The sequence below is a fragment of the Rhincodon typus genome, chromosome 5, assembly GCF_021869965.1.
Source record: "Rhincodon typus isolate 14 chromosome 5, sRhiTyp1.1, whole genome shotgun sequence".
Taxonomy (NCBI): Eukaryota; Metazoa; Chordata; class Chondrichthyes; order Orectolobiformes; family Rhincodontidae; genus Rhincodon; species Rhincodon typus.
In genome coordinates, this window is record NC_063336.1 from 114357064 (window position 1) to 114383280 (window position 26217).

The 26217-nt window shown below is 37.9% G+C and overlaps 1 protein-coding gene across 12 annotated transcripts in view; it reads left to right on the plus strand.

Moving 5' to 3' along the window:
- Positions 1–23805, plus strand: part of LOC109917083 (pumilio homolog 2) — a 103945-nt gene extending 80140 nt beyond the window's left edge. For 7 of the 12 annotated variants that reach the window (XM_048597322.1, XM_048597312.1, XM_048597316.1 and 4 more), the window contains exons 12-21: positions 3640–3921; positions 5705–5941; positions 6823–7090; positions 9349–9478; positions 10862–10996; positions 11134–11271; positions 17348–17473; positions 19266–19387; positions 20110–20302; positions 21051–23805. In XM_048597322.1, the coding sequence (XP_048453279.1) occupies positions 3640–3921; positions 5705–5941; positions 6823–7090; positions 9349–9478; positions 10862–10996; positions 11134–11271; positions 17348–17473; positions 19266–19387; positions 20110–20302; positions 21051–21182 (1763 nt within the window). In that variant the 3' untranslated portion in view covers positions 21183–23805. Of the gene's footprint in view, positions 1–3639; positions 3922–5704; positions 5942–6822; positions 7091–9348; positions 9479–10861; positions 10997–11133; positions 11272–17347; positions 17474–17975; positions 18020–19265; positions 19388–20109; positions 20303–21050 lie in introns of those variants that run through there. The other 5 variants (XM_048597318.1, XM_048597313.1, XM_048597319.1 and 2 more) reach the window with 2 other exon arrangements.
- The last annotated feature ends 2412 nt before the right edge of the window (positions 23806–26217 follow it).

Consider the following 26217-nt stretch of genomic DNA (forward strand, 5'->3'; position numbering starts at 1 on the left):
TTCCTGCTCCTCTGATGCTGCTTGGCCTGCTGTGTTCATCCAGCTCTACACCTTGTTATCTCTATTTTTTTCTCTTGTTGGTTTCCTTAACACCTGTCACTGCCAACACAAACACATACAGAGCCCCTCCACACCAGTACATTCTACATCTTCAGGGTAGGTATTTTCGGAACCAGGTGGAACTTGACCCTTTGCCTCCTGGCTCAGAGGTAGGAACATTACCACTGAACCACATGAACTCCAGTTCTTCACGGTAGTGTGCTAAGCCCAACCCATCTTCAGCTGCTTCAATGAACTTTCGTCCATCAGAACCTTGAAGTCATTTGTGAACATTCTAGTGCCTCAACAGAGCAGAAGTCTAAGTGAATCATTTCCCATGCTTGAAACGGAGAATTGTCTCTTCCTCGAATGAATTTGCTGATGTACCATGATGTGAGTTGATTGTCTGAACCCAGTCCCACAGTGAGACCACCTGAATGGTTTCACCTCAGTTTGAATAATTAGGTGGACTTCACTTTCCCAGAACTTTTATAGCACTCTGCAGTCCGCACATTGTAACTCTGTCCGCAGTGTGAACTCTCTTGTATCTCAGCAGATCAGATGACTGCAAACAGAAGGATATTAATCAGAAAAGATTTACCAGGTTGTTGCCAGGAATGGAGGGTTTGAGTTATAAGGAGAGGCTGGGACTTCTTTCACTGGAGTGTAGGACATTGAGGGGTGACTTTTTGAGGTCTGTAAAATCATGAGGGGTATAGATGGAGTGAATGTCAGGTGTCTTTTCTCTAGGGTGGGGGATTTCAAGAGTAGGGGGCATATTCTTAAGGTGAGAAGAGAAAGATTTAAAAAATATGTAAGGAGCAACTTTTTTTACACAGACTAGTTCATATGTGGAATGAAGTTCCAGAGGAAGTGGCAGATGTGGGTATAGTTACAACGTTTAAAAGAAATTTAAATAAGAACATGAATAAGAAGTGCTTGGAGCGATATGGGCCAAGCGCAGGCAGGTAGGACTAGTTTAGTTTGGGATAATGGTCGGCATGGACTGGTTGGACCAAAGAGTCTGTTTCTGTGCTGTATGACTGTGATTCTGTAAGGTCAAAAGTGTGGATGTTTACTGATGATTGCACAATGTTGAGCACCAGTCACAACTCCTCAAATACTGAAGCAATCCATCTCCAAATGCGCCAAGGCCTGGGCAATACCCAGTCTCGGGCTAACAACTGGAAAGCAACATTCACACTGTACAGCAATCAAGCACTACCATCCCTAATGGGAAAGAACCTAACCATCATCCTCTGATGTTCAATGACATTACTATCACTAAATCCCCCGCTATCAACATCCTAGAAGTTACCATTGACCAGAAACGGAACTGGACTTGTCACATAAACACAGTTGCTCAAGAACAGGTCAGAGCCTAGGAATCTTGCAGCAAATAACTCATCTCCTGACTCCCAAAGTCCTGCCTACAATCTACAAATCAGGAGTGTGATGGAATGCTCCCCATATACCTGGATGTGTGCAGCCCCAACAACACTCGAGAAACATGACACTATCCAGGACACAGTAGTCTGCTCGATTAGCCCCACATCCATAAACATTTATGCCTTCCACCTGTGACACACAGTAGTAGCAATGTTTACTATCCAAAGAAATTCTCCAAGAAACCCTTGGCCGCACCTTCCAAACCTGGACAAGGGAGCTGACACATGGGAACACTACTACCTGCAAATTCCTCTTGTGGTCACTCACCATCCAGACTTGGAATCACATCAATGCCATTTCGTTATTGCTGGATGAAAACCTTGGAGTTCTGTCCCTTTTAACAGTATTGTGAGTGTATCTACTCCAAGCCTTCTGCAGTGGTTCTAGAAGATAGCGCACCGCCATTTTCTCAATGGCATTTAGTATGGGCAATAAATACTGGTCTAGCCAGTTAAGCCCACATCCTCTGAATTAATGTAAAAACTAATTTAAGAAGAAAGGTTGGACAGATTGAGCTTGTGTCCATTGGATTTTAAAAGATCCTGAAGACACAGGATAAGGTGGAGACCGGGAGGATGTTTCCTCTTGTGGATGATGCTCAAACGAGGTACTCAGTTTGAAAATAAGATTTTGCATTCTCAAGCAGAGGTGAATGTATTTAATCTGCCGAATTCTATTCCCCAGAATGCAGTAGCGGCTGGGTTATTGAAATTATTCAATGCAGTTAAATAGACTTTTGGTAGACAATGGAATCAAGGATTACGGAGAGCAGGCAGTAATAAGGAGTTGAGCCTTCAACCAGATCAGCCACATTATTGTTGAATGGCCTCCTTCTCTCAACTGTTGTGTTCCTAATGTATTTTATATTCCCTGTAAGTTCAGTATATCGTCTCCAGGGTGTAGTACCCCAGACTGTTTGTCTTACAATCAGTTGTGGCTTAGCCAGGGCCTTAGAAAACATGACTTCTGCCTCTTGTATACTAGCCTTGTGAATATAAAAGGCAGCATTCCAGTAGTCTTTTGAATTACTTACTGGTATTGAAAGGCCTGGATCAATCTTCTTTACTTGATGAACATAGTCTCCCTTCTGTAACTCAAAAGACTTGATCATAATACCATTGTTTTATTCCTCTTTGAAACCTGACCAATGATGCTGTGAAATAGTGCCCAAAAATACAGGGTATTGAAAATATGACCTTACTACTGTGCTGCAGTAAATTAAGAATGATTTTTATTGGTGTCATAATGCTTTCTTGAAATAATCCCAGTCCTTGTTTATTCATGTTGATAACATTACATTCTCATTTTTAGCGAGTTTATGTAAATATCAATAATCACACTTTTATGTTTTTTTCCAATTTGTTGGAAGACATTACTTTGTAGCATTTGATTTTCATTTTATTGTGGAGGAAACAAAGAAGAAAATAATGCTCCTAAGTTTCAATGTGAAGCACCTCTACATGCAACAGCACCCAGTCAGGCCCTAGAGTGCCTATTGAGGGTGTATTTTGCATAATGATTTTGATTATGTTCCAATTTTTTTGCTTCTCTTGGATAACAAATGAAATATACCATGGATCATTAGGGTGAAGTCCCTTTTAAGACTTTTAACATGGTGTAATCCACATGGACCTTCACCCTTTTGATTTTTCCCATTGGTAACCTAGGCTTACTCCTATTGATATGTGAAGGATCCTTCCCTTTGAAGAATGAGGAAGATCCTATAAGGTGGGTGATTTTATGTTCTACTCCTATGCAGTCACTTCATTACTGAGCTTAATATGATGGTATTGCAGTTTGACAAGACAACAATAAATAAAAATGCTTAAATCCTTGCTTACACCTTTGGGAAGAGTGCCATAGTATTTTTCCAGACTCATTTACTATACATTCAGGTTTCTGGTTTAACTAGAAGTTTTTTCAAGGTTGAAAATCTTGTTGTAGCAATACAGATTTCCTAATATAGTTTTCCATGCTGACATTTGGTAAGTTTTCTATGAGTTTGCATGTTAAACATTTCCCTAGCATTTGGTATTACAGTGGAGCCATTTCATTAACATATGTTTCACTTTATTTTTAATTGGACCAGGATGCCTGTCACAGTTACTGGTCTTTTGTGTATTAACTTTTTTGTGTGATTCTGTTAAACAGCTGCAGCAGCTTCAGCTAGTGGGACAGCAAGCAATATAGCAGCAGCAGCAGCAAATGGCCTCTTCCGTCCAATTGGAACACAACAACAACAGCAACAACAACAGAACAACAATTTGCAATCAAACTCGTTTTATGGCGGTAGCTCCTTGTCAAATAGTTCTCAGAGCAGTTCTTTGTTCTCTCATGGGCCAGGTCAGCCAGGCAACACATCACTTGGCTTTGGAAGCAGTAACTCTCTGGGTGCTGCTATTGGCTCAGCACTTGGGGGATTTGGATCAGCAGGTAAACCAATCCTGAATAACTTGTACTTCTCTATACTTAGAGTCAACTACTCTCTTTTTGAACTAGTGGCAAACTCCAAATGTCTATTTAGTCACATTTGACTAATCAGCTGGAGGAAAATTGGTTCCAGTTAATTAGTAATAGTCATCAGTTGGTAGAATGGCTTTAAACTTAAATTTTAGTTGAAAGTATATTTGTGATATTAATGTAAATGTCAAACTGAAAGTTAGCATTAAGTTATTTGTCAATTTTGACATACAAATACACTTTAGCACTTGTACATGACAAAATGTGTACATGTGAGAAAATGTTTAGAATGTTCTATTGTTACTCCACTCGTATAGGTATTAGCTTGATTTACTTTTACCAGTCACACTGTGATGTTCAGTTTTACCAAGGCTTATTTGAATTGATTTTGGGCCTTTACTACATAGCAGATTCAAGATGTATATTGAATATCATGGATTCTTCATAACATTTTTATATTGTATGGTATACAAATTGATGGAAAAATCCAGTGGAAGGTTACCCTGAGATAAGAAATGTAAACAGTCTCTTAGTTCATGGGCCAGCTGAGAGTTGTATACTTAAATGTGTCTAGATTGCAGTCATTGAAGTCTTTACAAGCAGAGAGTACCAACAAGTCTGTCCTTTCTCATTAATCCCAATTCCACCATTCTACTTTCTTGCCATATCTTTCAACTACTTCATTGGTTCTTGAAACTGTTTAAATTATTGCAGTGAATTCACTGGTAACCTATTGGATAAATCTAACATGTTTTGCATGTATTCCCTGACTTCCCCTTCTTATTCCTTTTTTTTAAGCTTTTTATCTAAGTTTGCTTTATCAGAAGAATCTTCACAAAAATCAGAAACTCATCCTTTTCAAACAAGCTTAAGACAGCTTAGTTCCTTTTGTTTCTAATCATACGAGACAGATAATTTTATACATCACTCAGGATAATATGTTTTCACACATTTAGTTAGCAAGAGCTCATAGATTAATGAGTCTGTTCAGCATTCCTTCCATTCATAAAACTGTTTTGTTACTAATTAATTAATTAATTACATTTAAACATTTAATTACATTGGCCACATTAGTCCTTAGTTTTTTTTCAATCAAGCTAGTCTGTATCACCATTCCTCTTAATAGGTTTTCATGGTCAGCAACAAAGCAGCACCTCTTATAGTTGCACCCCTTTGCTGCATTGAAAAATTTAGTAATCCTTAGCTTCTGCAAGGATTTTTGCAACGTATCGGTCATTTAGAAAAGTGGAAGTTCCCTTCAAGTGATTTTCAAAGATTTCTATCTGTAATTATTTTAGTGTACGTAGCGGAGAAATGAGTATTCGCTGACAGCAACTAATGGATTTCCAATTTTAACTGAGCGTCTGTGGATGCCAAAATTCTCCATCAGTTTCACATCTGCAATGACAGTGAATAGTAATAGTTCCAGTGTCATTACAAGTGCAGTATTTGAACCAGATAATTTGTTTGTTTATTCATTTTAATTTATCAAATCCTTCTAAATCTGGTTTAAAATTGTCCATTCTTAGAAAGTGCTTCAGTTAATCTCTGGTGGACATAAATAATCATTGATTGAAAAAGCAGGAAACCTCTCAATGGAAAATAGAAATATGGTAAATACCCCTGCCTTCACTCTTAGACATACAAGCATTATATTTTTTGAGGGTAAACTGTGTGGGACAGTTAAAATGTTCAGATATTATATACATTTACTAGCTTCATACCTGAAACTTATTTTGATATTCCATTCTTACAGTTGGTGGCTCTGGAAGCAGCAGTGTATCTAGAAGAGATTCATTGTCTACTAGCTCTGATTTGTACAAACGACCCAGTAGCAGTCTGGCTCCAATAGGTCAGCAGTTCTACAGTGGCTTGGGGTTCTCCTCTTCACCTGGACCAATTGGCATGCCCCTTCCTAGCCAGACTCCCAGTCACTCTTTGACACCACCTCCATCCCTCTCATCGCACGGGTCTTCATCCAGTCTTCATCTTGGTATGTTTGCTATTTAATTATGCACAAAAATGTGTTTAGACCAGGAATTTAGCATTTAGATTTCCAGTGGCCAAATGGCTAGACTGTATTTTGTATTAGTGAACAATCATCTTGTATCTTTTCAATGTTTAGCATTTTTACACATAACAGTGCCCCTTCAGATGCTACTGATTTGGATTAAAAAATGAAAAACCTAATATCCTCATCTTAACAAAACTTGAACAATGTTTATGCTCAGTTCTGCATATTCAGCCAGTGGAAAATACTAAACTCTGGTGACAAGTTTGTAAATCTGGAACTCTAGAAGATTCTGCTATTAGAAACTAGTGAACTATTGTAGCAGAACCACAACAAAGAAAATCCTCTCTTTTTCCCTGTGAGCAAATTAACGTATTATCCGAGTCTTTCAAATAACGAGTACTTAAAAACATGCTCTACTGCTGATGAGGTTAATCACTTCAGTATTAGGTATTTGCTTATTTCTGGTGCATTGGTATAAATTTTACTTGCCAGACTATTTATCACTTAAATGATCAATTAAAGACTGTTTGTATTTTACACCAAGGACTGCATTTTGAATGTTGTCTACTGTAGATTTCAATATGACTAAACTATATTATGTAGCCGTATGGAGGTATAGTATAATGTTGGGAATCTTAAATTCATGCAGTTTTTCGTGTTCCCTTGTAAGAATATGGTATTCTTTTAGTGTAAATAGTACAATTTCATGAGGAAAAATATCATTGAAGAAGTTGTTGTAAAACCTAGTTTACATTAGTAAACATTATTGCAAAACTTGAACTGTCACGAGAGGCCATTATATTAGCAGCACCACCTTGTGCATTTTTCTTTCAGTTCATAAACATGTGTTTTTACTGCAGGTGGACTGACAAATGGCAGCGGTCGATTCATCTCTGCAGCACCTGGTGCTGAAGCTAAAAGTCGCAGTGGGATTAGCTCATCAAGTCTGTTCAGTTCAAGCAGCCAGCTGTTTCCTCCTTCACGTCTTCGCTACAGTAGATCGGACATCATGCCTTCAGGTCGTAGCAGGTTGTTGGAGGACTTCAGAAATAACCGATTCCCCAATCTTCAGCTACGTGATCTGGTTGGTCACATAGTTGAGTTCTCCCAGGACCAACATGGCTCCAGGTAAACTAATTTGTGGAAGTCTCTTTTTTTTTTTTTTAAATTGGATGCATGTTCCTAGTATTAAAATCATTGATTAAGGTTAACACAAATTTTGTTTTAACAGGTTGGTATTATTAATAACTATCATTTGTGTCAATGTGGCCTTAATTGACGTAGTTCCACGTTTCCACTCTCCATTTTCCGATCCATGATTCTCAGTGAGTGCTTGTATGTGAGAACAAGGGAGGCAATAGCAAACTGGTAATGTTGCGAGAGGAGTAGTTCAGGACTCTAAGCTAATGTCTCGGGGATGTGGGTTTGAATCCTGCCGTAACAAATAGTGAAATTTAGTAAGATGTGAGATTAGTAAAAGTCTGGAATTTTAAAAAAAAAAAGCGAACCTCATGATAACCATGCAGCCACGGCCCATTGTCTTAAAAACCCACCTGGTTCACTCATATCCTTTGGGAAAGAAATCTGTCATTCTTACCTGGTCTGGCCTACGTGTGACTCCATACCCGCATCAATGGCTTGACTCTTAATTGCCCTCTGGGACCTTGGGGATCACCAATAAATGCTGGCCTAGCCAGGGATGTCCACATCCCATGAATAAATTTTAAAAAGTGATCAAGGAAAAGCATTAAATTAACACAAACATATCATTCAGGATTCTTTTGTCTCTCTCTTTTTAAACAAATGTGTAGTTACATCGAGCATAAAGCACAAAAATAGGCTATCCAGCCCAACTCACCCATGCTGATGTTTATAGTCCACATGGGCCTCATTTCACCTTCTTCTCTAAACACACCTCGATATCTTTCTATTCCTTCCTCCCACATAGCGTTCCTTTAAACATTTCTTCTGCTAGGGGACGATGTAATGACATTGTCTCTCTACTAGAGACCAGAGACCCAGGCTAATGCGATGGGGCATGGGTTTTAATGCTATCACAGCAAATGCTAATATTGAATTTAGTTAATAAAATCTGAAAATAAAACAAGCTAGTTTAAAGGTAACCATGAAATAATTTCCAATTGTCACCAAAAATATCTGATTCCCTAATATCCATGAGGGAAGGAAAATCTACCATCCTCACATAGCTGACTCACATGTGACTCCAGATCCACTACGGTATGGTCGAAATAGCTCAGCAAGCCCTGTCGTTCAAGGTTATTCGGGGATGAGCAACTGACTGACTACACGTGCATTCCATGAAGAATAAGGAAACTTCCTTCAGCTGTTTATTCTCATAATATGTTTCTCCTTGTTAATCATTATCATATATTTATAACCTCTGGTTTTCATCTGTTCCATAAGTAGAAACAATTATCCCATGCTTCCTTAAGCAAATTTATTGATTACCTGAAAGGCCTCCGTGAGATAGCCACTTAGCCTTACACTATTTTTCAGTTCTGCTATCACCGTTGTGATTCATTTTTGCACCTTATCCAATGCCTCCATATCTTTTTCAATAATGTGAAGATCAGAGCTTGTTTACAATACTTCAGGTTACAGATTTCTGGATTCAAGTACTATATGAGAGCTTGAGTTTAAAAATCAAGACTTGTGTTGTATATCAGTGCTAAGGGGATGCTGCACAGTCAGATGTGCTGTCTTCTGGATGAAGCATTAAAATAAGGCTCCATATGCCTGTTCATGTGAAATTAAAAGATCTCATTCCACTATTTCAAAGAAGAGCTGGAAGCTTATCTGTCAAAAGTCACAAAAACAGGTTATTGGCTAATATCACATTACACAATTTGGTGCAATTTTGTTGCTGTGTTTCCAACGTGACAACATTGACTAAAATTATAAAACACTTCATAGGCTGTAAAGCACATTTGACATAACAATTGTAATGAAATGTGCTATATAAATTTGAGTCTTTAATACTCCTGGTCTGCTTTTCAGTCTTTCAGTTCTGCGCTTCGAGAAATGAGCAGCAGTGCTTGGTTTGTTTTTTTTCTTAATGGCCTCACTAAACTGTCTTGTTGCTTTTGTTGATTTGTATATCTATGTTCCTTAGCTCCCGTACCATCTTATTATCCAAGAAGTATGTGTGTTCACTTTTTGAGAAGCCCGTACACCTCCCAGCCTGTCAAAAGTTCAACAGCTATGCATTTTATTGGTGATAGTACAACGAACAGTTTCAGAGCAAAAGTGTATTTATTTGGGACAGTAATCAAATGGACTGGGCGTCTCAATTATGGAAAGAGTCCTATTTTGTGTTGGGACGGACAATAACTGTACAACTAAAATATCATTTTTGGAATTGGCAGATTCATCCAGCAAAAATTAGAGCGAGCGACACCTGCTGAACGCCAGATGGTTTTCAGTGAGATCCTGCAAGCAGCATATCAATTAATGACTGATGTATTTGGAAATTATGTAATACAGAAATTCTTTGAGGTAATTATATTTTCTGATATATATTACATGAAAATTAGACATTCATAGCTTCAATGCAAGGAACCTACCTCAGGGAATGTGCATCATCATCATTCATCACAAATGCTATCTCACCCATCTGCATCACTTGCTGTTTGATGATAAGGCATAAATCCATTAGCACACCAACTGTAGTCAAAGGGAAGATTTGGCAAGTAGGCTGGTTGAAGCTGAGCATGGTTTTACTCGTGAAATAGTTGCCGTGTCCTGAGAACAAGTCGTATGTAGAGCCTACTGTGAAGGCCAGGTTTGTGGCACATCCTTCGTTGTCCTGAAAAACTGATGAGACTGTTTTCCCATTGCTATCTTTTGGTGGTATGTTAGGTAGGGCACTTCAGAATTTTTGGTCAGTGATGAAATAGTGAAGCATATCCAATTCAGAATGTTTCCACAACATTGCTGCTCTTTCTCTTCTCAGCACTAGAGGTTACAGATGGTGCTATCAAAGTAACCTTACTGAGTTGCTGCAGTGTACTCTGTAGATCATACATATTGCAGCCACAGTATGCAGGTGATGGGGATGAAGTCCCATTAAAAGAGCAAGGATTAAAGAAACTGATGTATTTTGGGTGACTTTAACCGTCTTATATGATATTGGTACATCCAGCCAAGGCAAGAGGTCTACATTGAGGTTCATATATAGTGAAGAGACTGAGGGAAGAGGAAGTAAGCTTTTGTGACAGAGTACTTGTTCTCCCGCCTTGCTCACTGTATTGTCATGAGCTCATGTTGTTCGTGTAACCGATCCACTTAACCTTCTGACCAGTGGTGACTCATCATGTTGATGATGAAGGATGGAGTGTCTATGGTGCCATTGAATTTCAGGGGGAGATAGCTGGACTTGCCTTATTGTAGGTGGTTATTGTCAAGTATTTGTGCTTCAAATATCACCTGCTGCTTGTCAAGCCAAACCAGGACCATGTTCAGCTCCTGTAAGCTGGCACAAACTGCTTCATTTTGAAGAATTGTGAATTCAGGTGAGATTGTAACCATCAGTCAGCTTGTACTGTCTTTGAATGTATAATTGATGAAATTGTGGAAGATGATTATTCTACAGGTACCTCGTGCATAGAGCTTTAACAACTTGTCTTCAACAACAACCATGTTCTTGTTTTTAATCCAGATATATTTACACTTAATGCACCTGATTTGGTTGAATACATAAATCAGTAACAGATCATAATTGCAACAAACCAACTGTTATTCTATCCATGCTTTCACTGGACTTGACCATGATGTGTACTGTTGCAGAGATAGAAAACATTGCAGCCTTTGAAATATTGGGGCTGTACTTGTATATTTCAACTTGACTTGAGACTTGTGGATTTGTTTTAATATTTTCAGTTTGGAAGCTTGGATCAGAAACTAGCTTTAGCTCAGCGAATTCGTGGCCATGTTTTACCCTTGGCCCTGCAGATGTATGGTTGTCGTGTTATTCAAAAGGCATTAGAATCCATATCAGCAGACCAGCAGGTAATTGTAAGTTTGAATAGATTTTTCTATACATTAATTGTTAATAGAAAATTGAACAAGTAATTGGTGCTGAAATATTATTGTTTCAGTGTTTTTCCAATGGATTAAATTTGTAGGTTTTAACAGTTCTGTTCTCAATGCAGAATGATATGGTAAAGGAGCTGGACGGTCATGTTTTAAAATGTGTTAAGGACCAAAATGGAAACCACGTTGTTCAAAAGTGCATAGAATGTGTACAACCTCAATCACTCCAGTTCATTATTGATGCTTTTAAAGGGCAGGTAAGCAGTTTTTTTGTTGCTTTATGCCTGCAGATGCCTACCTCATAAGCAAGGGAAACCATACCACAATAGAAACTATTTCATCCATGACTGGAAAATTGTATACTTGAGAATGTTGGTTGCATTAACAAGTTGGATAAACAAACTTTTCTTATACTTCAGTATTGCATGTGTTCCCAGGTATTGAGCTGTGAAATAAAATAATGGCTTTCTTTTTCAGTGGAATCAGAAAATATATTGGGAAACTTCTCAATTTAGATGACAGGGATAGAGAGCAACATGAAGCATAAAAATAGGGTGTGATGTAAATGTCAGGTTAATTATATAAATGAAAACCAGGCTGAAAAAGTTCAGAGAAGTGGAGAAAGAAATCAGGAAGGCAAAGAGACTGATAGCAAAAGGGAATCCAAAATTATTGTATAGATACATAAATAAGAACAGTATAGAAAGAAGATGGGTACGGCTAATTAGGGAGCAAAAGAAGGATCTACTCATAGAGTATTGAGTCCTTTGCATCTGTCTTCACCCCAAGGAAGAAGATATTGCTGAAGTCGTAATGAACTGTGTGGGCTAAAAGCTGACAAGTGAAGTGAGATTGTACACTGCAGAGGGACTGGCCATAATCTGTGACTCCACCTCAGATATGAGGATGGTTCCAGAGGACTGGCAGAATTGTAAATCTTACACCTTTATTGGAAAAAGGATGTAAGGATAAATGTAACATCTCTAGTACAGGTAGTTCTCCTATAACACAATAGTTGCATTCTTGTGTGACCTCGCGCTATAGAAAATCGTATAATAGAGAAATTGCTATAGAAAATCGTTATACTGTACAGTAGAAAGTTCACGTGATCCAAACAGCGTCCACTATTCATCAATCGCGTTACAGGCAATTCGCTTTAACGAAACACGTGTTATAGCAGAACTACCTGTATGCATGTTTAAATGCATTGATGCAAGACGTTTTACACACAATAACCCAGTGCAAAATTAAAAGTCAAGTGTGGAATCATTAAGGAAAGTCAGCATGGATTTGCTAGTGTGAAATATGTTTAATAACCGGATTTTGTTTTGATGAGTTAAGTGACTGATGATGTTTTGCAAACGGATTTTCAAAAAAGCTTTTGATAAAGTGCCATATAATAGACTTTGTAGCAAAGTTGAAACTGACAAAATAAGAGGAAATGACAACTTTGGTATAAAATTAACCTAATTTCTAGACTGGAGGGAGGTATACATTGGGAATCCCTGAGGTGTAGTGTTAGAACCACTGCATGTCTTGATCTATGTTAATGCCTGTGTATGCAGGATATAATCTTAAAAATTTACAGATGACACAAAACTTGCAAATGTTATGAACTCTGAGGAGCATAATGATTGAGTTCAAGAAGACACTGATAGACTCTTGACAGATGAAATTCAATACAGAAGTTTGATGCGGTATATATTTGTAAGATTGAGGAAAGTGTTCAACTCTGAAGGGAATGCAGGAACTGCAAAATTTAGAGATTGGTGTATGCACAAATCTTTGAAGGTGACAGGGCAGCATGAGGAAGTAGTTAAAAGGAAGTATCTTGGCCTTTATAAGTAGGTATATACCGTACAAGAGCTCATATGTTATGCTAAGCCTTTATATAAATTCTGATTCAGCCTCAGATGGAATATTGTATTCATACTGGGAAGGGTATAAAGGTTTTAGAAAGGGCCTTTTTATAAAAAAAAAGGATTGCTATAAAAAATCAGGTACTTGATTTATGAGGAACCTGAGTTGCTCTACTAGGAGAAGAGAGCATTGAGAGGAGATTTGATAGACATGTCCAAATCATGAGTGGCCTAACAGTAGGTTTTGAGAGACTATTTTCATTAATCAAAGGGTTGAGAGCCAGAGGACACAGAATTAAAGTGATTGACAAAAGAATGAACAGTGACGCGAAAAACATTGTTTCGCACATCAGGCAGTTAGGGTCTGGAATGCATTGTTTAACATTGTTGTGGTGCCATACTCAGTCATGGATTTGAAAGTGGAATTGTAAAGCACCTAATAAGAACAAATCTGCCGTGCTGCAGGAAAAGGTCAAGGGAATGAACTGGCCAGGTTGCTGTTGCACAGAGCCTGTGTGCACAAAAAAGGCCAAAAGACAGCTTCTTGTGCTTTAGCAATTCCAAGATTACTCATAAGAGTAAATTTTTCAAAACATTGTTCCAGTTAGGAACACAACGAATAAGATTCCTAACATACTTCCTACACTACATGGACTGCAATGGTTCAAGAAAGCTGTTCACCGCCAACACCACCCCCAGGCCATGGAGGATGGGCAATAAATGCGGACGTAGCCAGTAATGCCTTCCACCTAAGTCACAATGCAAGATCGAATAAAAATAAAGATCTTACCATCATTTTGGTAGTGTGTTACAAATCATGGAAGGATACAACTGAATGAAAACAACCCTTGAAAACAGGTGGAACAACCCCAGTCTGTCTAATCTCTGTCCTTTACTGAAAACTCTCCAACTTAGACAACATCCTGGTAAATCTCCTCTGCACCTTCTCCATACCCCTCCTATAATATGGATTCCAGAACTGTACACAGTGTGTGTCTAACCTAATTAATGTTTCATACACTTCCAGCATAACTGCCCTGCTCTTAAACTCTGTGCCTCAGCTAATAGAGGCAAGTATAACAAATACCTTCTTAGCCACTTTATCCACCTGTCCTGATATTGTAAGGTACCAGTGAGCATGCACACTAAAGTTCCTCTGATCATTGGTACTTCCAAGGGTCCTACCATTCATTCATGCCTGAAAAATATCCGTTAATAATTATTGTCTGTTTCTTGAAGCCAATTTTATATCCATGTTGCTGCTGTCCATTTTATTCCATGAGTCATGATTTTTCTCTCAATCTGTTGTGTGACACTGTATGGAATGCCTTTTGAAAGTCCATGTACATCTCGTCAACAGCATTAACCTCATTAACTGTTTCTGTTACTGCTTCAAAAAATTTCAGTAAGTTAGTTAAATGCAAGTTTTCCTTTGGAAATCCAAACTGGCTCTTCCTAAACACCTTTCTCTATTTCTAATCATTGTTTCTAGAAGCCTTCCCACCACTGAAGTTGAAGTGACTGGTGCTGTAATTGTTGCGCTTATCCTTAGAATCGTCTTTGAACAATTCTGCTGTCCTGTCTCTGGTACCTCTGATTTAAGTTCAAGTTTTAAAAGAACTGGAAGTTTAAAACACTAGCAAGCCCAATGGTGACCACGTAACTACAGTCAATTGTCGTAAAAATCCATTCGGTTTAGTCATGTCCTTTTAAGGAAAGAAATCTGCCATCCTTCCCTGGTATAGCCTCCATGTGACTCCAGACTCTCAGCAACGGGGTTGACCATGAACTACTCCTTGGATAATAAATGCTGCCAAACCAGTAACGCCCACATCCCCTAAATTTTTTTTTTTTTTAAAACCCTTAGATACAACTCTTCTGGTCCCAGTTGTTAGATTGAAGTATTGACATTCCTTCCCACACTTCTTCCGTTTCAATTTTGAACTGTTTCAGTGTTTTACTGTCCTTGCTGCTTTATCATAGCCTGAGGTGCATCTACATTCTTGGTAAAGATAGATGCAAAGCATTCGTTTAATACCGAAGTCATGCCCCATTTGTAAACACCATGTCCAGAATTCAACATGCTATTTCAGCTAAGCCCAAACCAATATTTGACTTGATATAATTAGCAGTACTTCCATCTCTGAGTCAGGAAATTGTTTCAAATTAAGTCCCATTCCAGAACAGTACGAGGGAAAATTATGTCTGATACTCCTGTGCATGAGAGAATAGGTGTTCTCCTGTCAGAAGTGATATCTTGTTGATGAGACATTAAGCCAAGGTCCGTCTGCCCTGTAATAAAAGAAAATACTGTGGGATGCTGGAAATCTGAAACGACCACAAAATGCTGGAGGAGCTTAGCCCAACAGGCAGCATCTGTGGAAATAGAAGCAGTTACTGTCTCTTTCCACAGATGCTGTCAAACCTTCTGAGTTTCTTCAGCATTCTGTGTTTGCTCCCCGTCTGCCCTCAGAGGTGGATTTAAAAGACTCCATGGTACAGTGTTGAAGAGGAGTTATCTCCAGTGAGCTGGCCAATATTTTGTCTCTTAGTCAACATCAAAGCTGTATGGTCAACATTGCATTGCTGTTTGTGGGAGCTTGCTATGTGGACTTAGCTTCCCTTTTCCTACATTGCAGCAGTACACTTCAAAATTAGTTCATTGGCTGCAGAGTACTTAGGCATATCAAAGGCAGTATATAAATACAGATCGATTTTATTTTACACAAGGGCTGAACGTAATATTCTTTTTTACACTCCAAAAATCAAAATTGCTAGAGAAACTCAGTAGGCATGACTGCATCTCTGGGGAGAAAACAAGAAGTTCCAATGAAGAGTAACCGACTCGAAACATTAACTCTGTTTTCTCCCCAAAGATGCTGGCAGACTTGCTGAGTTTCTCCAGCAATTTCTGTTGTTGTTTCACATTTCCAACATCCTCGGTTCTTTGTGTCATTCTGTTTGTGTACTCTGTTCCACTCTTAATAAAACCAGGGATCCCACATCCTTATTTATCGGTCTTCTCAACTTCTCCTTTCACCTTCAAAGAAATAAAGAAATCGATGCAAATACCCCAAATGTTCCTGCAGCCCCTTTAAGACTTACCATTCAGTCCATATTGCCACTCTTCATGATTCTTACCAAAATGTACAATTAACTGTTCTCCATGTTAAGTTTCATCCATCATATGAATGCCTATTTCACAAGTTGGTGTCATCTGCAAACTTTGAAATTATGCCCGATATATCCAAACCCAGGTCAATAATACACATCAAGCAGAGCAGTGATGAACACCACTTTATACATTCGTTGACCTAGAGATCAGCAGTCATCACTACTGTCTTCTGTCCTTTAAAAACATTTTATTTATATGGCTATCATCCTTCAATCTTGCAGGTTTTAATTTTGCTACAAAGTCTGTTATGTAGAACTTGCTACCAAATACTTTTTGAAAGTCTGTACCCAAAGCATCAACCATGCTACCCACTTCAGCCCCCTCTTTTATTTTGTCGGAAAAGTTCATCATGTTAGTCAGGCACAATTTGCCTTTAACAAATTCAACCTGATTGACTTTTTTAGCCATACTTTTCCAAATGGTCTGTTAATTTTATCCTTAATAGAGACCTTCGCAGTCTTAGCATTTGTAATTGGTTTGTAATTGAGAGGTTTATCTGTCTCCTTTTATTGAAAAAAAGGTGTAACATCTGCAATTCCCTGGTTTTCGGGCATCTCTCTCATTCTCGTTCTCGCTCTCTCTCGTTCTTGTTCTTGTTCTCTCGCTCTCTCGCTCTCTCGCTCCCGTACGCTCTCCTTCACCCACTGCCTTTGTCCACCACCACATCCTGCACCATTTCATTCCATGGAGGATTGGAAAATTGTGATCTGAGCCTTTGAAATTTTTCCTACACTTCCTTCACTAATTTAGGATGTATCCCATCTCACTGTGTAACTTTTCTACGTTGAGGACTATAAACCTTTTATACATTGTACTGCTTTTATCTATGAATAAAATAAATTCAAAAGAAACACTTTGGCTTACTGATAGAATTCTAATGGCACAGGATTTGAATGATGCATAGGGTTAGATGAGCTCGTAGAACAGCACTATAATGCCAATAATGTCAGCACAATGATATGAATTTAGGATGAAGTTGAGGTCATGTTTAAGAAATAAAGTACATGCATGTCGGAATAATGCTTTACGTACAGTACATTTGAACTGCAGACACTGTAATATAGACATAAATAAAAATAGAAAACCTGGAAACGCTCACCTTCTATCAAGAGAGAGGCGGAGTTAATATTTCAGGTCTGTGCTCTTTCATCATTGTCTCCCTGGATTCTTTTTCTCCCTCTTATCTTAAAGGAGTTTTCATGAAGTAATTATCTAATTTGTAAAAAAAAAAAAAAATTTTTCCTAACAGCAAAGTCTTGTTTCCTCAGGAACTAATGATTATTTTGTGATAAATTCCAGGTTTTTGTTTTGTCAACTCATCCTTATGGTTGTCGGGTTATTCAGCGTATTTTGGAGCACTGTACACCTGATCAGACTCTGCCAATCCTGGAGGAATTGCATCAACACACTGAACAGTTAGTGCAGGTAAGACAAATAGACAACAGATGTCAAAATGAAGCATGAATCCATTCAAATCTGTATCTTTCATTATGGACAAGGCTGACAAAATAATCAAATTTTTCTTCTGTAACATAGGATTCTGAGATCCTTGCCAATGTTTTGAGAGCACATTCTACATTTCTGTCCATTTGGAATCCCCAATTATTAATGGCAAAATAAAATTTATTCTAGTGTTTCAATTATTTTTATTAATTGTTTTTGATCAGTTCTGAGGATCACATTCTTTAATAGTAATGATGTGTCCATTTTAAAAACAGTAAATCATGGCCTTGTTTATAATTGTATGTGTACTGTATAGGATTTCTGCCATTTGCATTACAATATGTACAGCATACTGAACACATTTGTGTTTAGGAAAGGGAGCCTTGTATTTTGCACTTTCTAACATAACATGCGCTACTTATGATCACCACCGACATCATCCATCCATTGTCTTTAATTGCAAACTGTCTGCTTACCTGTGCAGAGTACTCACCGTGACATGGTGCCAGTCATCTTTTAAGAAACAAAGTAAGTGATTTTAAGAAAAAGGAAAATATGCGCTATGCAATACTTAAAGCAGATGATTCGCTAACCTTTATACACTTCATTTGTTTTGAATTAGACATGCACTTGTGTTATTAGCATATCTATTTTACTTTTTAAAAGAATTGCTCAGGGTGTGTTCTGCTTAACCACACTGGGCCTCAACATACTTTAGTAACTGGGGAAGTACAAAAATGAAATGCACGAGATGGTTATATAAATAAGGATACAGAGCAAGGAAGTGGCTATTCTAAAATTATTAAATGGAACTTAACGGATGGAACCATAAAGAAAATTGAAGGGAATGATTCTTGAAAAAGAAGGAAGACTCTTTTAATACATACCCTCTAAAATAATGCAAAATACAGCTTCCTGCAATATATTGCATCTGAATTTAGTTTTGGAAAATGAAAATTTGAAATTTTAAGTGCTTTGTAACAGGAATTTCACGCAAATAATTACAAAAATTGTTTGGCAAACAAATTAAAACCATAGGGGAAGATTTGGAATATCATGATTGGCCCTTTCTAACTTCTGCAGCCATAATATTCTGAGAGAGGCACAAAGCAGAGAAAAACGCAAACCCAGTCAAGGATTTTTTTTAAAAATCTTCGAAAAATTGCTTTGTGCCTTCTGCGCCCATTCATAATTGCTCTCGGAGACCACACTGACAGTGTAAACATTGACTCTTAATCCACCTATGTAAGTCCCAGCTATAAACTGAGTCCAACTCCTCCCTGAAGGTATACGTACAGCCAGCACACTGAATGAGCCAGCAATATGTTTCAGAGGCTTGCCATCTGAGTATAGCCACCTACTCATCTAATCTGTTCCTCCTGTTGCATAATTTAAATACATCTCCTGGTCCTCCCTAATCTATCATTAGGTGTCATTCCATCCCTTTCACTGTTTTATTACCCAGTCACTTCCAAATGTATGCAGCTCTAAAGTAAATAGACAGTTCTTTTGAGATTGTGAGTTATTCAAAAGTCTTAGGAAGTATTCTTTTTAAACCTCTCTAAGGCCACCATATTATGGAAAAGACAGTTGCAATACTTGAGAAATGGTCTAACCAATGCTCTGTGTAATGGACGAATGTCATCCTCTGATTTGTACTTGTAAAATATATATAAATGAACAAATAATGAAATGTATTTAAAAATAATAACAAAGTGACACGAGAAAGTTTCTCTGAATTTATTTCTGAAGTTCAATTTCTTTGTGTAATTAGGATCAATATGGAAATTATGTCATCCAGCATGTTTTGGAGCACGGGCGTGCTGAAGATAAGAGTAAGATTGTTGCTGAGATAAGGGGAAAGGTTCTTGCTCTAAGTCAGCATAAATTCGCCAGGTATAATAATTTGCATTTCCTGTAGAATTTACAAATAGTAGAAAAATGTTCCTTTCTTTAATTGAGGATAATATTTTTATTATTCATTCATGGAACATGGTCTTCACTGGCTAGCCAGCATTTATTGCCCATTCCTAGTTGCCTTTGAAATGAGTGACTTGCTAAACCATTGTAGTCAACGACTTTGCTTAGGTGTGGAGTCACATGCAAGCCAGACAAGGTAAGGATGGCAGATTTCCTTCCCTGAAGGATATTAGTGAACCAGATGCCTTTTTCTGACAATCGACGATGGTTTCATGGTCATCAATAGACTCTAGTTCCAGATTATTATAGAGTTCAAATTCCACAGTCTGCCAAACCCAGGTCCCTAGATCATTAACCAAGTTTCTGGACTAATAGTCTAGTAATAATACTATTAAGCCATCATCTCCATAAGAATCTCTTAATTCTTTTTGAACAAAAGATTTGAAGAAATACAAATGATTAGAACTGATATTCTTGTAAACAAACAGCCAAAGTAAGGTCAAATGGTGCAAGTGTATCTTAGATTTCCATTTATTACCTTTTTTTAATTAAATGTCCCCCCTCCACGACTTTCCCACTCTTAATTAAGAATTTCTTTGATGTGTATTTTTCTCTATTCTGCATGCCATAAGATGAGAATATAGAAACCTTTCGGGCTGTGATACTGACTAATCCGATAATATTGGATTGTTTTTCAGCAATGTTGTTGAAAAGTGTGTCACCCATGCCTCTCGTGCTGAACGTGCTTTACTGATTGATGAAATCTGCTGCCAGAATGATGGTCCCCATAGTGCCTTATACACAATGATGAAAGATCAATATGCCAACTATGTTGTTCAGAAAATGATTGATGTAGCAGAACCCGCGCAGCGTAAAATTATTATGCATAAGGTATAGCTTATTGTTGCATAACTCTGAAGTTAACTGCTGTTTAACATACAAGATCAATAGCTAAAGTGGTAAAATACGAATTGTCAACAATATAATCAGTTAATTATTTTACTAAAATAGAACAAGAGTGTGAATGCTGGAAATCTGAAACAAAAACAGAAACTGCAGGAAAAACTCAGCAGGCTTGGCAGCATCTGTGGAGAAAAAGCAGAGTTGATGTCTTGAGTCCAGTGACCCTTCTTGAGAACTATTCTGAAGAAGGTTCACAAGATTTAAAATGATAACTCTGCTTTTGCTTGACAGATGCTGCCAGGCCTCCTCAGTTTCTTCAGTTTCTGTTTTTGTAATTATTTGACTGCCTGGATAAAGAGTGGGCAATTTAAACTGGCTGATTATTTTAACAGGTAGTTGCTTAAGTTGTGCCCTTATAATATGTTAACATCATTCTGTTGGAATGAACAAGCCTTGCAGATCATTACAGTATCTTCAAAGGCTTAAACTCACTTTGTTTTCTAATTCTGCATTCTACCTTCGAATAGAGGACAGTATTTATTTTCATTTACTAATCTTAGTCAAAAGAAAGATGCACCCTTAAACACAGAGCTAAATCTATGATAAGATTAACAAAAGAGGGGAAATGAAAGTTTGAAACTATAGTGAGCACTTGCCTTCAATGCAATCGCAACCATTAAGTGAATCACTTTAAAAGAAGTTTCCAATTTTTTTTTTTCTTTTTGTTTGTATACAGATTCGACCTCACATTACAACCCTACGGAAATACACTTATGGAAAACATATCTTAGCCAAACTGGAAAAATATTACATGAAGAACAGCACTGATCTGGGGCCAATTGGAGGACCACCAAATGGAATGTTGTAAAATTAATTGATGTACACAGAAAAACTGTTGAAAGCTATTTTGCTTCAATATTGGGTGTGCCAGATCAGATTGACTTCAAACACAACTTAACTTTTAATTATTGTGAGCGAACTATCTTTTTTTGTTTCTATTAATTATGAATTGTGTATTTTACCAAACAACTCTACTTCAACTAATAAATATGCCCCGAGTTTGTATGCATTTTGTTTCTCCTTAAAGTACTTTTGCTGGAGGTTTATTGGAAAACCAGTGGTAAAATAGAGAATGTATGAATGTAATATTATCAAACTAATTTGTGTGTTTTGTAAATTAACCTTGAATAGAGCAAAGAGTTTTAAGTAGTCTGTAAATTAATCATTTCTGATTGTTTAAAGTAGTTGTGCATAACAAAGTTCTCAGGTCCAATAGATTTAAACTTTGAGGAGAAGCTGCTTGAAATACCACATTAAACAATATTTGTTATTTTGATTAAAGTTAAGTTGTGTTTCAGCAAGTTACTTTTTGCAACAGTATTGAAATAGCACAGCAGTTATGGTCTGTTAAAAATGTAATTCAGGGAAGGTTTAAATGACAGGCTGATGTGTAATGTAACTCCAGATGTTTACTATTGACATGTCAATATTCAATAGGTTTTATTTTTTGAATGAAACACTGCCCCGATTTTCTATTTCAGTGATGTATAGAAGTGTTGTACATACATATGTATTTAATATTGTACAAGGGGGCAGTAAGGAATCATGATGGTACACATACTTAAATATACAAATTGTCTGAAAAGTTTTTTTTTTTGCTAGATTTGGCTTTTCAGTCTATTTTGCAAAGAGTCGAGGGGGATTTGTATTTTTGCATACCTAAATTAAGAATCTTTATGAAGGTGTGGTGTTTTTAGTTTTACTTTCTTGATTTAAGGATTTGGCAATCTTGGGCAAATTTGAATATTAAGAGGCCATTGAAGGGTAAGCTTAATAGCTCACCACAACGCATGCAAAACTAATGAAGTAGACTTTGTTTTACTATAAATATGTAGTGTATACGTGTAGACTTTGCAATTTATAGGTGTAAGTTTACAATTTGAGAAATTAAAATTTATTGTTTGTGTTTAATTACATGCTTGGCTAACTTAGTAATGCTTAGTTTGGTTGTACAGTTGTACATTTGTAAACCTGATGCTGTAAATGTTAAAATGTCTTTTACCCTTCCAAAAAAAGTTTGCATTTTAGTATATATTCACTTACTCACTCCTTTGCCCTAGCATAGTGTTGTATAATGTAAATTTCTTTTAATCAAGATTTTTTAAAAATTGTATCTTTATATGGCTTAAAAATTAAACTTGCCTTCTTTTATCAACTAGGACAGTAGGTTTTGTTTATAATTGTAGCTGTTGAAATTCTGTTAATATGGTAATTTTTGAAAATTTTACAGGTGTAATGTGCAAGTCAAAGTTGTTTGTAGTCAAATTGAAAAGTTTGGACTGAAACATGTAGTTACCATGGAAACCAGATGTTCTTTCCATCTCTTAAAAGTGACATGACCTTTTTTTGTACAGAAGAATACTGTATTTTGGAATTGTCTTACCTACATGTAAGCGGAAGTATGTATGATATTGTCAGTTTTTTCATTTGAACATAAGGTTGTAACACTACAAATAGATGATGTACATTTTACAGGAGGCCTTATGTACATTTCCTGATGACATTTGCAGGCAGAATTGTAACCATATGTGTGTAATTAACAGTTATTTGTATTCTTTCCCTCTGGAAATATTTTGAAATATGCTTTGTATATTCGGTTTCTGAAAGATAAAAGATTGTGCATTGTATTTTGATCCTTAAGTCAATATTTTGTATAAACAGAATGGCTTGTGGATTTGGAACAATCTGAAATTATTTATCTTGAGACCTTTGCATGTGATGTCTTTAGGATTGAAGAGATAAAAGTTGTTTGTATTAGGGCTGTGCAGCCAGTTTTTTGTTTCTAAATGAACTAAAGCATCAGTGAATTTAAATTATTCAGTGCTATAAAGCTTTCATATTTTGAGTATTTTATATTAATTTGTGCAGTTTTTTTACCCTGCCACATCATCTAGCTTTTACAATCTAATATTATTAAGTGGTACAGTGGCACTTGCCATTTTTTAAATTGTTTGGCAGTATTTATATCTTCCAAGAACTGCAAAAAGTGCATCATCAGGAAAGATCATCTTGGCAATGTCTGGATGACTGGCTGTTAGCCTACTGTATGTATAAACCCAGTAGGTTGGTTTTGGCACAGCCCTAGTTTCCATGGCAACTATTTATTTGTTGTGTAAAGGAGGTCGCTTTGTGAGATTGTACTCTGGTTTTATCTTGAGAAGTGGAGTTTGGGTGAAAATGCAGATCAAGAAATTTAAAATTAGCATTGATAACAAATGGAACAAAACCACTAGGCATTTTACTGATATTTCCTGAAATATGAATTGTTGCTGGACCATTTTTATCTTGTGTTTAATCAGGTCTGCCACCTGACTCCTTGGCAATTAAGATGGAGTAATGTTATATTCATTTATTTGTATATGCTGTATACAAAAAGAAAAAAAAATGTGAATAACATATGAAATAAACCTGTTGTGTTTTCTGTAGGAAAATATGCCTTTTAATCTTTAATAGTGTCTTGGATGGCATGGTGGCTCAATGGCTAGCACTGCTGCTTCACAGCACCAGGGACCTGGGTTCGATTCCACCCTCAGGCAGTTGTCTTTGTGGAGTTATCACATTCTGCTTGTATCTGCTTGGATTTTCTTCAGGTACTCCAGTTTCCTCCCACAGTTCAAAGATGTGCAGGCTAGGTGGATTAGCCATGGGAAATGCAGGTTTGCAGGGATAGGGTAGAGGATGGGTCTGGTTGGGATGCTGTTTGGACAGTTGGTGTGGACTTGATGAACTGAATGGCCTGATTCCATGCTGTAGGGATTCTATGATTTTACCGTGTGTTTTTTCAGTTCACTCGTGTGTGTTTCTGGCTTGTCAGCATTTATTTCATATCTTTAGTTGCCCTTGAAAAGCCGGTGGTGAGCTGCCTTCTTGAACCACTGCAGTCCATATGCTGTAGGCTGACCTACAATGACGTTAGGGAGGGAGTTCTAAGACTTGACCCAGCAACGCTGAAGGAACAGTGATATATTTCTAAGTCAGGATGGTGAGTGGCTTGGAGACCGGTGTACCCATGCATCTAGCCCTTGTCTTTCTAGATGGAAGTGGTGGTGGGTTTGGGAAGTGCTGTCTAAGGATTTTTGGCAAATATCTGCAGTGAATTTTGTAGATAATACACACTGCTGCTCCTGAGCGTCGATGGTTGTGAGGAGTGGATGCTTGTGGATATGGTGCCATTCAAGTGGGCTGCTTTGTCCTGGAGGGTGTCAAGCCTCTTGCTTGTTATTAGAGTTACACCCATCCACACAAGTGGGAAGTATTCCATCAAACTCCTGACTTGTGCTTTCTAGATGGTGGACAGGCTTTGGGGAGTCAGCAGTTGAGTTACTTGCTGCAGAGTTCCTAGCCTTTATCAGTACAGTTTGTAAGAATCAGTCAGCAATTTAAATAGTTTTCATTTCAATTAGGGCGGCACAGTGGCTCAGTGGTTAGTATTGCTGCCTCACCGCATCAGGGACCCGGGTTTGATTCCACCCTCCGGCGACTGTCTGTGTGGAGTTTGCACATTCTCCCCGTGTCTGCGTGGGTTTCCTCTGGGTGCTCCAGTTTCCTCCCACAGTCCAAAGATGCGCAGGCGAGGTGGATTGGCCACACTAAATTGCCCGTAGTGTTCAGGGACGTGTAGACTAGGTGGGTTATAGTGGGGTGGGTCTGGGTGGGATGCTTTGAGGTTTGGTGTGGACTGGTTGGGCCAAAGGGCCTGTTTCCACACTGTAGGGATTCTATGATTCAGTGAGATGGATTTAGGATAAAGGGACTCAACAAATCTCACTCCACATCTTTTCCCTGATATTGAGTCTACATGGTTTGACTGTATTGTGCAGTAATGTCTCAGTTTTAAAATGGTATAATTTTACTGCTTACACCCCAGACTGTTGGATGGATCTTCATTGGGTTGGATATTGATGGAAATGTTTAATCAATGAAGGAGAGAGAAACCTAGAAAATAGTTTAGATGCCAGAATGATTTTTCTCCTTTAGAGTATTGGCCATATTTTCGGGAAGGGCTGGGGACAACAGTGGGATTTGACAGCCTGGGAGCATTTGGAAGAGGGCTGCTGTGAGAGTGTACGGAAGGGGTTTGCAAGAGGTGTGTGTGTGTGTGTAGGTGTGTGTAGGGGATGAAGGACTAATTGCAGTGTGTCTTGGGTATGTAGAGAGAGGGACTTTGTGGAGTCTCGTAAGGCAATGTAGAAAGCTTAGGTGAAACCTATGGCACTGGCTCGTTGGTCTAGGAGTATGATTCTCACTTTGGGGGTAGTGCACTGTGATGAATCCTTATCCAAGGATTCTATGGGAAGCGAGGGAAGAGATCGCAGGGCCTTTGGCGATGATCTTTTCGTCCTCACTGTCTACAGGTATGGTGCCGGAAGATTGGAGAGGGGCAAACGTCATTCCCTTGTTCACAAAAGAGAATAGGGATAACCCTGGAAATTACAGGTCAGTTAGTCTTAGGTCAGTGGTGGCAAATTATTTGAAAGGGCACTGAGAGATAGGATTTATGATCACTTGGATAGGCACAGTTTGATTCGTGATAGTCGGCATGGATTTGTGAGGGGTAGATCATGCCTCACAAACCTTATTGAATTCTTTGAAGAGGTGACCAAACACGTGGATGAGGGTAGAGCAGTGGATGTGGTATACATGGATTTAAGTAAGGCGTTTGATAAGATTCCCCATGATAGGCTCATGCAGAAAGTATGGAAGCATGGGATAGGGGGAAATGTGGCAGATTGGATTCAGAATTGACTGACCCTTAGAAGACTAAAGGTGGTAGTGGACAGAAGGTATTCAACATGGTGCTCAGTTACGAGTGGTGTACCACAAGGATCTGTTCTGGGTCCTCT